The sequence below is a fragment of the Microtus oregoni genome, unplaced genomic scaffold (assembly GCF_018167655.1).
Source record: "Microtus oregoni isolate MIOR12 unplaced genomic scaffold, Mior012 000012F_ref0000307, whole genome shotgun sequence".
NCBI classification, from domain to species: domain Eukaryota; kingdom Metazoa; phylum Chordata; class Mammalia; order Rodentia; family Cricetidae; genus Microtus; species Microtus oregoni.
In genome coordinates, this window is record NW_024543071.1 from 52,451,907 (window position 1) to 52,465,166 (window position 13,260).

At 45.7% G+C, this 13,260-nt stretch overlaps 1 protein-coding gene and 1 non-coding gene across 2 annotated transcripts; one reads left to right on the top strand and one right to left on the bottom strand.

Annotated features, from left to right (window-relative positions):
* Window positions 1-9,228: 9,228 nt before the first annotated feature.
* On the bottom strand, window positions 9,229-12,611 carry Mrpl11 (mitochondrial ribosomal protein L11). The gene is made up of 5 exons (XM_041661653.1): window positions 12,405-12,611; window positions 11,943-12,038; window positions 11,485-11,578; window positions 11,240-11,399; window positions 9,229-9,518 (listed from the first exon to the last, which is right to left on the bottom strand). The coding sequence occupies exons 1-5, from the start codon at window positions 12,525-12,527 to the stop codon at window positions 9,413-9,415; spliced, it is 579 nt and encodes a 192-aa protein (XP_041517587.1). The 5' UTR covers window positions 12,528-12,611; the 3' UTR covers window positions 9,229-9,412.
* LOC121454812 lies at window positions 10,508-10,698 on the top strand. The gene has a single exon (XR_005975332.1). It is a non-coding gene; the product is annotated as a U2 spliceosomal RNA (small nuclear RNA).
* Window positions 12,612-13,260: the final 649 nt, after the last annotated feature.

Here is a 13,260-nt window from a genome sequence, read left to right on the forward strand (position 1 = left end):
CATGGTGGCATGCAGGCAGGCATGGTGCTGAAGACAACTGAGAGTCCTACATCTTGACTTGCAGGCAACAGGAAGTGATCTGAAACACTGAGCGTGGCTTGAGCATATATGAGACCTCAAATCCCGACTCCACAGTGACACACTTCCTCCAACAATGCCATACCTACTCCAACAAAGCCAAATCTCCTAATAATGCCACTCCCTGAGTTTATGGAGGTCTATTACATTCAAACTACCACATTCCACTCGCCAGCCCCCATAAGCTTGTAACAATATCATAATGCAAAAATGCATTTAGTTTAACTTCAAAAGTCCTTATAGTCTGTCACAGCCTCAACAATGTTTAAACGTCCGAAGTTCAAAGTCTCTTCTGAGATTCATGCAACCTCTTAATTGTAATCTCCTTTAAAATAAAAAGATCACATACTTCCTACATGTAATGGCATATAACATACATTACCAGTCCAAAACAGAGGGAAGGAAATACTGGACCAAAAACCAGCTGGGAAAACTCCAAACTCTGCATCTCCATGTTGGGTGTCAGAACAGTCTTCAGATCTCCAATTCCTTATAACTTTGCTGACTGCAACAAACCTCTCTCTTGGGCTGGTTCCACCCCTATTACCAGCTCTCCTCGGCAGGTACCCCATGGCTCTGGCAACTCCAGTATCTTGGGATCTCCAAGGCAATTCAGGCTTCACCTTCACAGCTTCACCCAATGGCCTTCATTCAGGGACACCCCTGAATCATGCCTGGTCTCAGAGTCTTCCCTTAGACTTGGAGGCAAGTTCTATAACCCGTTTCTTAATTCCACAGCTGTGTGGCCAAAGCTGCCAGGTTCTGCTGCTCACTGGGGCTGCGATATGGTCCTCCGTTCAGTTACATCTTCACCAACTTTCTGCTTTCGATGATTTCCTCACTGCCTAAGTTTGGCTGTCCTGAAACTGGATCTGTAGTCCAGGCTGACCTTGAATTCAGAGATCTTTCAATTATACTCACCAGCTTTCTGTTTCTCTCACTCCTTAAGCCTGGCTGTCCTGGAACTCACTCTGTAGACTAGGCTGGCCTCAAACTCAGAGATCTGCCTACCTCTGCCTCTGGAGTGCTGTGATTAAAAGCATGCACCACTATACCCAACTCTAAGCTTTCATTCCTTTTCACAAGTTGGAAATTTAGTTGAGGGGGATATCGCCCTGAGGTCACTACTTCCTATATTCCTTTTCTTAATCTGTTTATCTTCTTGAACATAGGACTTAGTTCCATTCTATTTCCTGGTGCCCCTTTTCTCCTCAAATTTTACATTTTGTAATGTACTCTGCTCAGTTTGCTCCTGTTCATTATAAATCTTCATTAGAGTTACCACTAAAAACCCCGTGATGGAGTCTATATGAGGCTGTTGTGAGATTTCCTCTGCCAGCATAATTAATCTAAAACTTTTCACTTTGGTCTCAGGCAGACTCAGACAAGGGCAAAAGGCAGCCAATTTCTTCACCAAAATATCACAAGAATGATCTCTAGGCCATATATTAATATTCTGCTCCTCTGAAACCTCTTGAGCTAGACCCTCATAGTTCAAATAGCTCTTAACAGCACTGTCTTCTATGCTCCTACTGGTCTGGCCCATTAAGTAGCTCTTAAAGCATTCCAGTGCTTTCCTAAGTCAAACTCCCAAGTCCACATTATTCCAAACAAAAACATGGTCCGACCTATCAAAACAAAACCCCAGTCCCTGGTACCAACTTCTGCCATGGACCGGCTGAGTGGAGCCACTTAGACCATGGGAGAAGCAGGGTCTTGGTACTCAGGAAAGCACGAGGTCAGTGATGACAGACAGACACAACACACCAGAGAGTGGTTGGAATCTGCTGCGGATTTACTGAATCCATGTTTTCATTATATAGTATTCAAACAAGGAACAAATCAGGAGGTCATGTGTCATCAGCTGGCACAGTGTGAAAGCTTCTTTTAGTTACATCAGCGATTTCTAAGAAAAGCATAGTATCAGGGACAGGTTTTAGACATAAAGCATCCTTTGAAGAGGAACTCTTGTCCTTGGGAATGTAAACATCAGACAAGTGGTTTCATCTTATCTAAGAATAGAAAGTTCTGTTTCCTTATCGCTTTCATGCCCCCCCAAGCTCCTTTTTCTAACCCTTTCTTTATCTCCTCTAGTGACAAAATATACCTGACAGCTCTCTGCACCTGCCGAGATATACTTTTTCGTACCTTCTTATGCGGCAGACACCATGGGGGTCGGGATCTAGCATGCCTATCCATAAAATTCAAAGTATAATATAACACTCTTTGTCTATCAACATTAACCCATCTATTCCCTATTAACTCATCATACACCCCATGTATGACAAGGGTTCTGCTGTAGTCTTATACATTCCCATACTGTGCTTCCCTATCCCAGAGCTGTTCCTGAAGAGATAATCCTTGTTTTGTAGATATATAGAATATCATTATTATAAAAGAGATTGTGCAAAGCCCATATCCCACATAGCCAGCTAATCAAGAAGCCCGTCTATGCCTCAATGGCAGCCAATACCGGCCCGTCTTCCATTGACCTCCAGGAAGCCTAGTCCCATAGGACACATAGCTCCCGTCCGGCATAATGACATATGTCATATCACACAGACGACACTGGAGTTGGTGTGGCAAACTTCTATCTTAGTTAGGGTTTCTATTGCTGTGAAGAGACACCAGGACCATGGCAACTCTTATAAAGAAAAACATTTAATTGGGGCGGCAGTTAACAGTTCAGAGGTTCAGTTCATTATTATCATGGCAGGAAGCAAGGCAGCATGCATGCCGACATGGTGCTGGAGAAGGAGCTAAGAGTTCTTACATCCTGACTCACAGGCAAGCGGAAGCGGTCTGAAACACTGGGTGTGGCTTGAGCATATATGAGGCCTCAAAACCCTCTCCCACAGTGACACACTCCATCAAACAAAGTCATGCCCCTCCCTATGATCTTATAGGGGCCAGTTGCACTCAAACTACCACATCCAGTGACACACCTCCTCTAACAAGGCCACACCTCCTAATCTTTCTTTTTTTTTTTTTTTTTTTTTTGGTTTTTCGAGACAGGGTTTCTCTGTGGTTTTGGAGCCTGTCCTGGAACTAGCTCTTGTAGACCAGGCTGGTCTCGAACTCACAGAGATCCGCCTGCCTCTGCCTCCCGAGTGCTGGGATTAAAGGCGTGCGCCACCACCGCCCGGCTCTCCTAATCTTTCTTAAAGAGTCCACCAACTGGGGACTAAGCATTCGAATACATGAACCCATGAGGGCCATTATCATCAAACCACCATGGAGAGCTTAAGCTTGGGGCCAGAAAGACTGAACTCAAGGGATAGAGGATGGCTCAGTGGGTAAAGGTGCTAGCTGCCAGGCCTGAAAACCTGAGCTTGATCCCTAGGTCCCATGTGGTGGAAAGAGAGTTGATTCCAGTAAGTTATCCTCTGACCTCTGTACACACACACACACACACACACACACACACACACACGATCGGAAAGAAAGGCTAAGTTAAGCATTAGCTCGACAGTTTACTTTTTTCCTATGATAGATATTTATGATACCTGCCCAAGGCAGGAGCTGACCTCAGTTCTAAGAAAACTGAACAAAGAAGATCCCTGGGGCCAGACAGCTGTACTCAAACTGGGAACACAGCAAAAGGTAAGATAAGGCCTAAACCATAAAGTATTGTGACAGAATAACTGGGCACTAATTTACACTACTATCTTCTGTAGGAGTGACACTGAGCTAACACCTCAAAGACGAGAACAAAAAAGCAGTCCAAGCCCAAAGGAAACGTGTGTAAGGACATCAGAATAAAAAAGTGTTTGACTTGCTTAAGAACTAAAAATGAGGTTCTGGGGCTTGAGGAAAGCAAGAGAAGAGTGACTGGGGAGAAGATTGCCCAGCACATCTAGACTGTGATGAGGAATTTGGGGTTTATTCTACTAAGTGTGGTAGTGCACACCTATTCTACTGAGTGTGGTAGTGCACACCTATTCTACTGAGTGTGGCAGTGCACACCTATTGTACTGAGTGTGGTAGTGCACACCTATTCTACTGAGTGTGGTAGTGCACACCTATTGTACTGAGTGTGGTAGTGTACACCTATTGTACTGAGTGTGGTAGTGCACACCTATTGTACTGAGTGTGGTAATGCACACCTATTGTACTGAGTGTAGCAGTGCACACCTATTCTACTGAGTGTGATAGTGCACACCTATTGTACTGAGTGTGGTAGTGCACACCTATTCTACTGAGTGTGGTAGTGCACACCTCCTATTCTTCTGAGTGTGGTAGTACTCAACAGGCTGCCAGTGAAGAATCCCAAGTTTCTGGACAGCCGGGGGCACATAACAAGACCCTGTCTCAAAAATCAAAACAAGGCCGGGCGGTGGTGGCGCACGCCTTTAATCCCAGCACTCGGGAGGCAGAGGCAGGCGGATCTCTGTGAGTTCGAGACCAGCCTGGTCTACAAGAGCTAGTTCCAGGACAGGCTCCAAAACTACAGAGAAACCCTGTCTCGAAAAACCAAAAAAAAAAAAAAATCAAAACAAACCAATCCAAAAACAAACAAAACAAACACAAATGACAAAATTCCCAAACAAAAAAATAAGGGCTGGTATCCTACTTGGGGTTTCTATTGCTATAATGAAACACCATGACCAAAAGCAAGTTGGAGAGGAAAGGGTTTATTTGTCTTACACTCCGACACCATAGTCTATCACTGAAGGAAGCCAACACAGAAATTCAAACAGGGCTGGAACCTGGAGGCGGGAACTGATGCAGAGGCAATAGAGGGGTGCTGCTTACTGACTTGCTCCTCCTGGCTTGTTCAGTTTGCTTTCTTATAGAACCCAGGATCCTTACAGTCCAATTTTTTTTGGTAGAGGGCCTGAATTTGGTTTTCAGCACTCACATTAGGTGGCTCACAACCACCTGTAACTCCAGCTCCAGGGCATCATAAGCCCTCTTCTGGCCTCCATAGCCAGCACTTAATAGTCACATACAGTACTCCCCTATATACACACAAGTAAAGGTAAAAAATATAACAAACAACATCCAAGGTTGTCCTCTGACCTTCATACAGACAGTCACAAATATACACAAATTATTAGAGAAAGGTTACTGAAAAAGTCTAAATAATTGCTAAGTTAAAAGCAGAAAAAGAAGGGCTGGAGAGATGGCTCAGTGGTTAAGAGCATTGCCTACTCTTCCAAAGGTCCTGAGTTCAATTCCCAGCAACCACATGGTGGCTCACAACCATCTGTAAAGAGGTCTGGCACCCTCTTCTGGCCTTCAGGCATACAGACAGAATATTGTAAACATAATAAATAAATAAATATTAAAAAAAAGGCAGAAAAAGAAGCCTCCACATCTTTAATCCCAGCTTTTTCTTTTCACCTTTTCCTTCCCCCCCCCTCTCGTGTATGCATACATATTTGTGTACGAGTGCATGTGTGTGCTAGTGTATGTGGAGACTAGAGCTCAACACTGGGTGTTTTTTTTCACTCTCTACCTTATTTTTAAATTTTTATTTACTTGCCAGAAGGTGGTGGCACACGACTTTAATCCCAGCACTCAGGAGGCAGAGGCAAGCAGATCTCTGTGAGTTCTAGGCCAGCCTGGTCTACAAAGCAAGTTCCAGGATAGTCAGAGCTGTTACACAGAGAAATCCTATCTCAAAGAACAAAACAAAGTTATTTACTTATGTATTATATGTGTATGTTTTGTCTGCATGCACATCTGCACACCAGAAGAGGGCATCGGGTCCCATGGGACTACAGTTATAAATTGTTGTAAGCTCCATCCACTTATCTTTTAAAATGTATGAATTTTAGGGCTGGAGAGATGGCTCAGAGGTTAAGAGCACTGACTGCTCTTCCAGAGGTCCTGAGTTCAATTCCCAGCAACCACATGGTGGCTCACAACCATCTGTAACGAGACCTGGTGCCCTCTTCTGGCCTGCAGGCAGAATATAGGCAGAGCACCGCATAATAAATAATAAATGTTTTTTATAATGTATGAATTTCAATTGTATGAGTATGCACATGTGTTTGGGTACACCAGACTGCACATATGAAGTCCAGATGAGGGTATCATGTTTTCCCCTCTATCATTCTTCACTCTTCTTTTGAGGCGGGTCTCTCCTAAACCTGGGTCTCATAAACCTTCTTGTCACAGCTGGAAGCCAGCAAGCCTCAACAATCCTGCTGTCTCTGTCCCCACCCTCAGTGCTAAGGTTACAGACTGCTATATTTCCCGTTTGATTCCTAAATCATGTGGGTGCTGGAATCAGAACTCTAGTCCTACCCAGCTAGGACACCTATGAACAACATCAACGACCAGCAAGGCCTAAGGATGCGATAGCGGTACACATATTGGTGGTAACCAATGGCTCTTTAACTGGACGTAAGACCCACTCAACAAATGGGAAACAATGCTGGGGAAACTTAGCCAACTACTCAGGGGTAGTGAAGTGTCATGGTGTAGGAATAGGACTTACAACCACTGCTTTGCTAAACCAGCATAATCCCTAACAATAATGTAAGCATCCGTCCTTATACCAACAGATAAGTATAGTCCTCACCCTGAACAAGGAAACTTCCCTTTGCAACAGAGAAAAACCAATACAGAAAACACAACCAACCAAAATGTAGGGTTTGGAGCCCAGTCCCAATGGACACATCTACAAAACACGCCCCAACCTAAGGCTCAGGGAGCATTTCAGAAGAGGGGTTGAAAATATTGTCAGAGACAATAAGATCAGACAGAGGATCAGAAAGTTTACAGTAAGATTATATCTTCTAGTCACCTCAGGAGCTGTGTCCACCAAGTCTTACCAACATGATTGCCTAAACATGAGCGGAACAAGAGCGACACAACAGAAATACTGGGGTGGATGAGGGAATGCTCACAATGCCTCAGCCTTCCACAAAGACAGCTAAGGAATGCTGAGTGGGAAAACAGCCTTCTCTAGAGAAGAGCACATCGGTGAGCCAATGTCAATGGTCATCCCTGAAAACATAATACGAGTAGCATTGTACAGACTGAACAGTCTATACTTAAGGATACATATGTAGTAGGCAAGGTCTATTTATTAATCTTGTGTGACAAATTTGCTGAACTAAACGTTCAGTATCCGGCAAACAAAATGCAGTGTCCAGCATGATCCATGGCAAACGCAAATTTCACCTCGCCTGCCAACTCTGCTTCTCTTCTGAATGAACCCTTGATGTTCTGGAGAATGGGAAAAACAGGAGGCCAAGGATTTCCCAAGAATTTCTCAGGCAGGTATCTGCTGGAATTTCATTTCCAATGGAAGTCTGAGGCTATGATTCATAGCCAGTTACCCCTGACACAGAACAGCTTCAGAAGTTCGTCAGAAACTTGGGTGGCACTCAGTGATCCAGTTCTTGCTTTGTATTTATGCCGAGGCATGCAGACCTTTGAGTTTGTGGCCAGCCTGGTGTGCATAGCCAGTTCCAGGCCAGCCAAGGAATCCAGTATCAAAAACAAAACACACCCACTTAGTAAGGAGACCTGAAGGTGTCCCTGTATCTAGATATAAGCTTCCCTGTGACCTAATCTCTCCCACAGGATCCCCTCTTTAAAGAGGAAATGCCCCAAAAGATAGACTCCTAAGGAAAGACAAGTAGTGTACCCAAGCCTTAGTATCTATTCTATGGACCTCCTTAACTCTGCCTTCTCGTTCCTGAGAGAAAGAACACACTAATCTCCTTGTTTTGTAGTTCGGAGAACGGAACTTGGGGCTTCAAATAAGCAACAGTCCTACCAGGAAACTACATCCTCAACCCTGAACACAGGATTTCTCCCTGGCCTCTATCCTATCTTTATCCTGAGACAGAGTGTCTCTGTAGTCCTGGCTGTCCTGGAACTCACTCTGGAGACCAGGTTGGCCTCGAACTCAGAGACCCACCTGCCTCTGCCTCCTGAGTGCTGGGATTAAAGGCGTGCGCCACCAGAGCCTGGCAAATCCCACACTTGTAGCAGCTCAGATCCTGAATTTTATAACAGGTTCCCCAGAGGTTCATGTGCTGGAGCCTTGGTTCCCAGTGTGGTAGGTGGTGGAATCCTTTAGAAGTGGGGCCTATGCCCAGCGTGGTGGCACATGCCTTTAAACCCAGCACTCAGAGGCAGAGGCAGGTAGATCTCTGAGTTTGAGAATAGCTAGAAGTGCATAGTGAGACCCTTTCTCAAAAACAAACAAAGAACAACAAACCACAAAAAATAGGGGACTGGAGAGATGGCCGAGCAGTTAAGAGCCCTTGTTTGGTTCAGCTGCAGCATCCACACCGTGGCTCACAAGTACCCATAAGTCCAGGTGCAGGGGACCAAATACACTTCTGAAAGACACAAAGTGTCATAGTTTGAACATAATTGGCCCTCATAATTTCGTAGGCGGTGGCACTATTATGAGGTATGGCTTTGAGTGAATATGTCCTTGTTGGAGGAAGTGTGTTACTGTGGGGGCGGGCTTTGAGGTTTCCTATGCCCAGGATACCACCCATTCTCAGTCGACTTCCTGTTGCCTGCAAGATGTAGGACTTTCAGCTATAGCTACAGCACCACGTCTGCCTGCCCACTGCCATGCTCACTGCCCTGATGATAATGGACTGAATCTCTGAAACTGTATGCAAGCCACACCAATTAGTTTCCTTTAGAACAGCTGCCGTGGTCATGGTGTCTCTTCACAGCAACAGAAACCCTAAGGCATGGGCATGCACATGATGCACATACATACATGTGGGAACACACGCACATTATCAAAGAAACTGGATAAGTCTATGTTTTTAAGTGGGGACTAGTGGAAGCTGCTGAGAAAACCAACCTTCAATAACGCTGGCTTTAAGGAAGGGAGGCTCCTTCTCATAGGTGACCTTACGCATGTAACTGTTCCCACTTTACCATACTGTGGCACAGCCCAGAGAGCGATTGCCAGACACCAGCACCATGATCAGGAGCCAGAGAGATACCTTTTCTTTACAAAGTACCAAGCTTTGGTTATTCTGATATAATAACACAAAACCAACTAAGGCACTAGGCATGGTAATTTGCTTGGCTGCACCTGTGCTCACACGAGGAGAAGTATTAAGATCCCTGCTCACTTGTGGGGCAGCTCACACCTGTGAGGGTTGATAACTGTCGGTGTTCCCATCTCCGGGGTCTCAAGAGAGAAGTTGAGAGTGGATGACAAAGGATGTTTATTTAAGCGTGATCCCTTGGCACAGCACATGTATAGAAATATATAAAGTCACGAAACTATAAATCATCTTGCCATGAAGTCCCTTCCTCTCCTTGGGCTCAGCTTTCTCAGTGGGCCCCCTTCTTTGCCTCTTCTTTCAAAATCCCAGAGTATAGAAGGTTGGGTTCACTTCTTGGCAGCTTCTGCTTGCGCTGCCAAATCTGCCTCTTTCTGAGCAGCCAAAACCACGGCTCGTTCCTTCTGGAAAGCTGCCAGTTCTTCTGCATTGAGGCTACAAGTGGAGAAAGATGGTTAGTGAGTGGGGTCCTGGCACAGACCCCAGCTGCCCTGCCCTTTTTCCTCCCTGGACTTTCCAGCTTCCAAACCTCTGCTCATCTGCTTCCTCTACCTGGAGCCAGACAGTGAGGTGTCTGAGAGAACCACACACTCTACCTTCCCCGACCTTGGTTCCCATCTTAACATCCTCCTTAACCCATGGTCTCTACTATGCTGTTGGGATTTACTAGTCACACTTCACACGAGGAAGTGGCAGGCTTGTATGTAGACATTCCCCTCAAGTAGGGAATCTGACCTATGTATCTCTGTGCCTCATAAAGTAAGGACCTGAAGAAACATCAAGGCCATCTGTGCTCTGCTCTGACTCGCTGTGAGGAACAGCCGATACCAGCCTTGCTGATAATATGACACCAGCAGCAAGAGGCCCATGATGACTGTCTCTGCTCCTGTGACTGATGTGGTCTGGGCCAAATGCTCTCTCACTTGACAAATGACTTCAAGGAAATGATTCCTGAGATCATCCAAAGCCAGTTGTTGGCTCCAAGATGGAGTCTGACCGTATCCCACCCCACCTCTAGACATGGCTCCCAGCCCACAATAAGTGTAGCTTCAGCCCTTTACCTCCCATTGTTCACTGCAATCCCCCACTTTTTGGAACATTTCTTTCCTTATCCTCCTTCTGGGCTGTTTTGATAGCACCTCCCTCAAAGAATCCTCACTGACACACCAGATAAAAGCAGGCACTCTCTTCTCTGCTCTGCTGACATCCATCAATTCTCAAACCACACTGACCACATGTCAGTCTAAGTCTCTATGCATGGATCTGCCTCCACCTTAGGACTATGTATTTCTCCAGAGTGGCCGAATACTACTCCCCATTCCTGGTTATATCCAGTGTCCAGAACCATGTCTAGAACATAACACATGCTTATGAAATATATTCCAAATAAACGAGGCCATATCCTTGTTAAAATCTCAGGTCCCATCGCTTCTCGGCCTTTTGGCTAAGATCAGGTATAATACCTGTTCTTATCAGTTTAATATCTGATGCATCCTCTATCGGAGGACAATATATTAAATGGATTTTTGGAAGTAGGGGTTGGAATAGGAGCTTGCTCCGTCCACTCCACACATTGACCTGGTATTGCAGTACTTCCGGGAAAGGTGCACCCCTCGGGGAACAAGGTTGGTTCAATGATAGACAATAAAATATCTGTGTGCTCCATATGAAAAGCTTTGTGTTATTGATTTCTGTTTTGTTATTTTGCTATTCTACAATCTACCTTTTTATTTCTCTATTACTGGATAGTGAGTACAATAAAGTAAGGGTTTTTTTTGGGGAAAAAAAAAAGAATCTCAGGTTCCTTGACTTAAAAACTCTACATGTAGCAGGGTAATGGTGGAGCACGCCTTTAACCCCAGCACTACTTAGAGGTAGAGGCAGGTAGATCTCTGAGCTGTGAGTTCAAAGCCAGCCTCCTCTACAGAGTGAGTTCTTGGACAGCCAGAGCCACACAAAGAAACTCTGTCTCAAAAAAATAAACAAACAAAAAGCAAAAACAAAACCTCTACATGCATGAACATGTCATAACAAAGTCCATTATGTTTATTATATGCTATAAAATGTCTTTGAAACCTGACTATTTCACTAACGCTCCTCCCAGATTAAGAGCTTCCTGGGTGCCCTCCCCACAACACCGCTCTCAGGATACTCACTCCTTCACCACACGAATGCCCAGGGAACGGGCGGAGCCAATGATGGACCGGACAACAGAAGACAGGGGCACGTCTTGCATGGCGAAAGCGTCATCCTTAGCTTTGACACAGGCAATCTCATATATGTGCTTCACACTCACCAGGCCTGCCACCTCTCTCCCTGGGAGGGGAACAAGCAATGCTTCAGGTCTCACTGCTTTCTTTCCGGACACATCGGAATCTCAGGTGCCCACTCTGCTCCTTACCTGTCTGCCGGGCCCCCTTCTCAATCCCAGCTGCTGCCTTCAAGAAGTAGGAAACAGTGGGTTGCCCAATCTTGAGCTCAAATGTCCTGTCAGGCTTAACAGAAAAAGATATATAACAATTCCTTGTTTTTCTATTCGAGTCCAGGGAATTTATAACGTCCCTTTTCTTCTCCCATCTATTTGCTTTCCCGTGGTGCCGATAACACCACAAAAGCCAGGAAAAGCAAATCCGTAGCAAACATCTTTGCTTTTTATTCCTAGGCCAGCTCTACTCTGGAAGCCCCAATGAGGTGAAAGTCAGGAACCAAAATACGGCAGGATTAAGCCAATTCAGAGAAATTATGATCTAGTTTCACTGTGTAAATGAGAAAAGCGGAGCGTGGCAACCTGCTTAGGTTGCAACCCCGGGTAACTACTTTCAAGCGTCAGGAAGAATATCGAACAAAGAGACTCTGCACCTTTACAAAAATCTTTGTAGGCAGGGGAATGCCGTCTTTGATGTCCTTTGTCTTCTCGTTGAATTCTTTGCAGAACTGGTTGATAGAGACACCTCGCTATGAGGAAGGCATTAAAAAATAAGTTAAGTGTGGTAATTAAAGGCTCTCTATCATCCAGGAGCCTCTACCCCGTACCCCTTCGTCTTCATGTCCCTGTATTCCTATTTCTTCTACCCAGATTCAACTACAGCTTCGTCCAGGCGCTTCGTCCTCAAGGTCCCACTTAAACAGCGACTTGCTAACTGGGGAACGTCAGAGAAGGTGAGGGCAAAAGAGGCTACGTAAGTAACAAGGACATTAAGGCCTGCGGGTGTGAACAGCGGAGACACGTTTCTAAGTGAGACTTCCCCAGCTCCAGCGCACTTTCCCGCCTGTCGGCTGCCACCCTCCCGTGTCCCCAGAGCCGGGTTCCAGACACTGCACCTGCCCCAAGATGGGACCTAGTGGGGGCCCAGGCATAGCCTGGCCCGCTCGCACGATAGTCCGGATCACGCCGCCGGCCTCGGGCTTCTTGAGGGCCCGAGTGACCCGGCTCAGCTTCGACATGATGCGGGACTTTCAGTATTAGTTCGCCTTAGAGCAGCAAGAACTACGCTCAGAACGCTGCCATCTTAGGTCAGAGGTCAAGGGTCCTCACATTAGGCTGTGATAAGTGAGGCCAACAAAGAGCAGCCTTGTTTCAGTCATACCGCTCTGCAACGGAAGACGCGTTAAAGAATTTTTAAAAATCTAAATTTTGCCCTCTGAAAACAGGAAGAGAGCCTGTATGGGTTCAGAACACACATTTCCCTCAGGAATGCGCACAGGCACTACCTTAGACAGACAAAAAGAAATGCGGGACCTTGATTCTCCGCACGGCATTGTGGGTATGTAGTTTCAGCTCCTTATCCTGAGCTTCTATTAGCTGTGCTCCAGGTTGCCATCTGCCGGACCTTAGCGTTGAAATGCAGCAAGTTAATCCAAGTGGGAGTCCCTGGGGTCTTCTGTTTCCTCACGTAGTTTCATGAAAGACAGTTAGATAGCAAGTATAAAGTGGAAACAACCCGGCCGACCGCTGCTCTTTCTGGCTACGAACTTGATCCATATGAGACAGAGGGCTGAGTTTAGGTCAGGATGACCTGATTCATCCTCTGTACAAGGGACATTATAGGCGCCTTTCAGAATTATTGTGACTGCCCAATAACACATTGCCCTAGAACAATACTTGAACCAAGAGAGCAGTTACTGCTTTTTGAACAAAGGAAACAACCTCCCCAGAGCTTTTGGGACCCTCGCCTCA

Bases quoted from the DNA above. Each gene is read 5' to 3' on its own strand.
- Mrpl11 (XM_041661653.1), bottom strand. From the start codon at position 12,527: ATGTCGAAGCTGAGCCGGGTCACTCGGGCCCTCAAGAAGCCCGAGGCC. The intron at 12,039-12,404 runs GTGCAGTGTCTG...CCTTCCTCATAG, and splicing joins TAGGTCCCATCTTGGGGCAG to CGAGGTGTCTCTATCAACCA. The intron at 11,579-11,942 runs GTGCAGAGTCTC...TTTTCTGTTAAG, and splicing joins CTACAAAGATTTTTGTAAAG to CCTGACAGGACATTTGAGCT.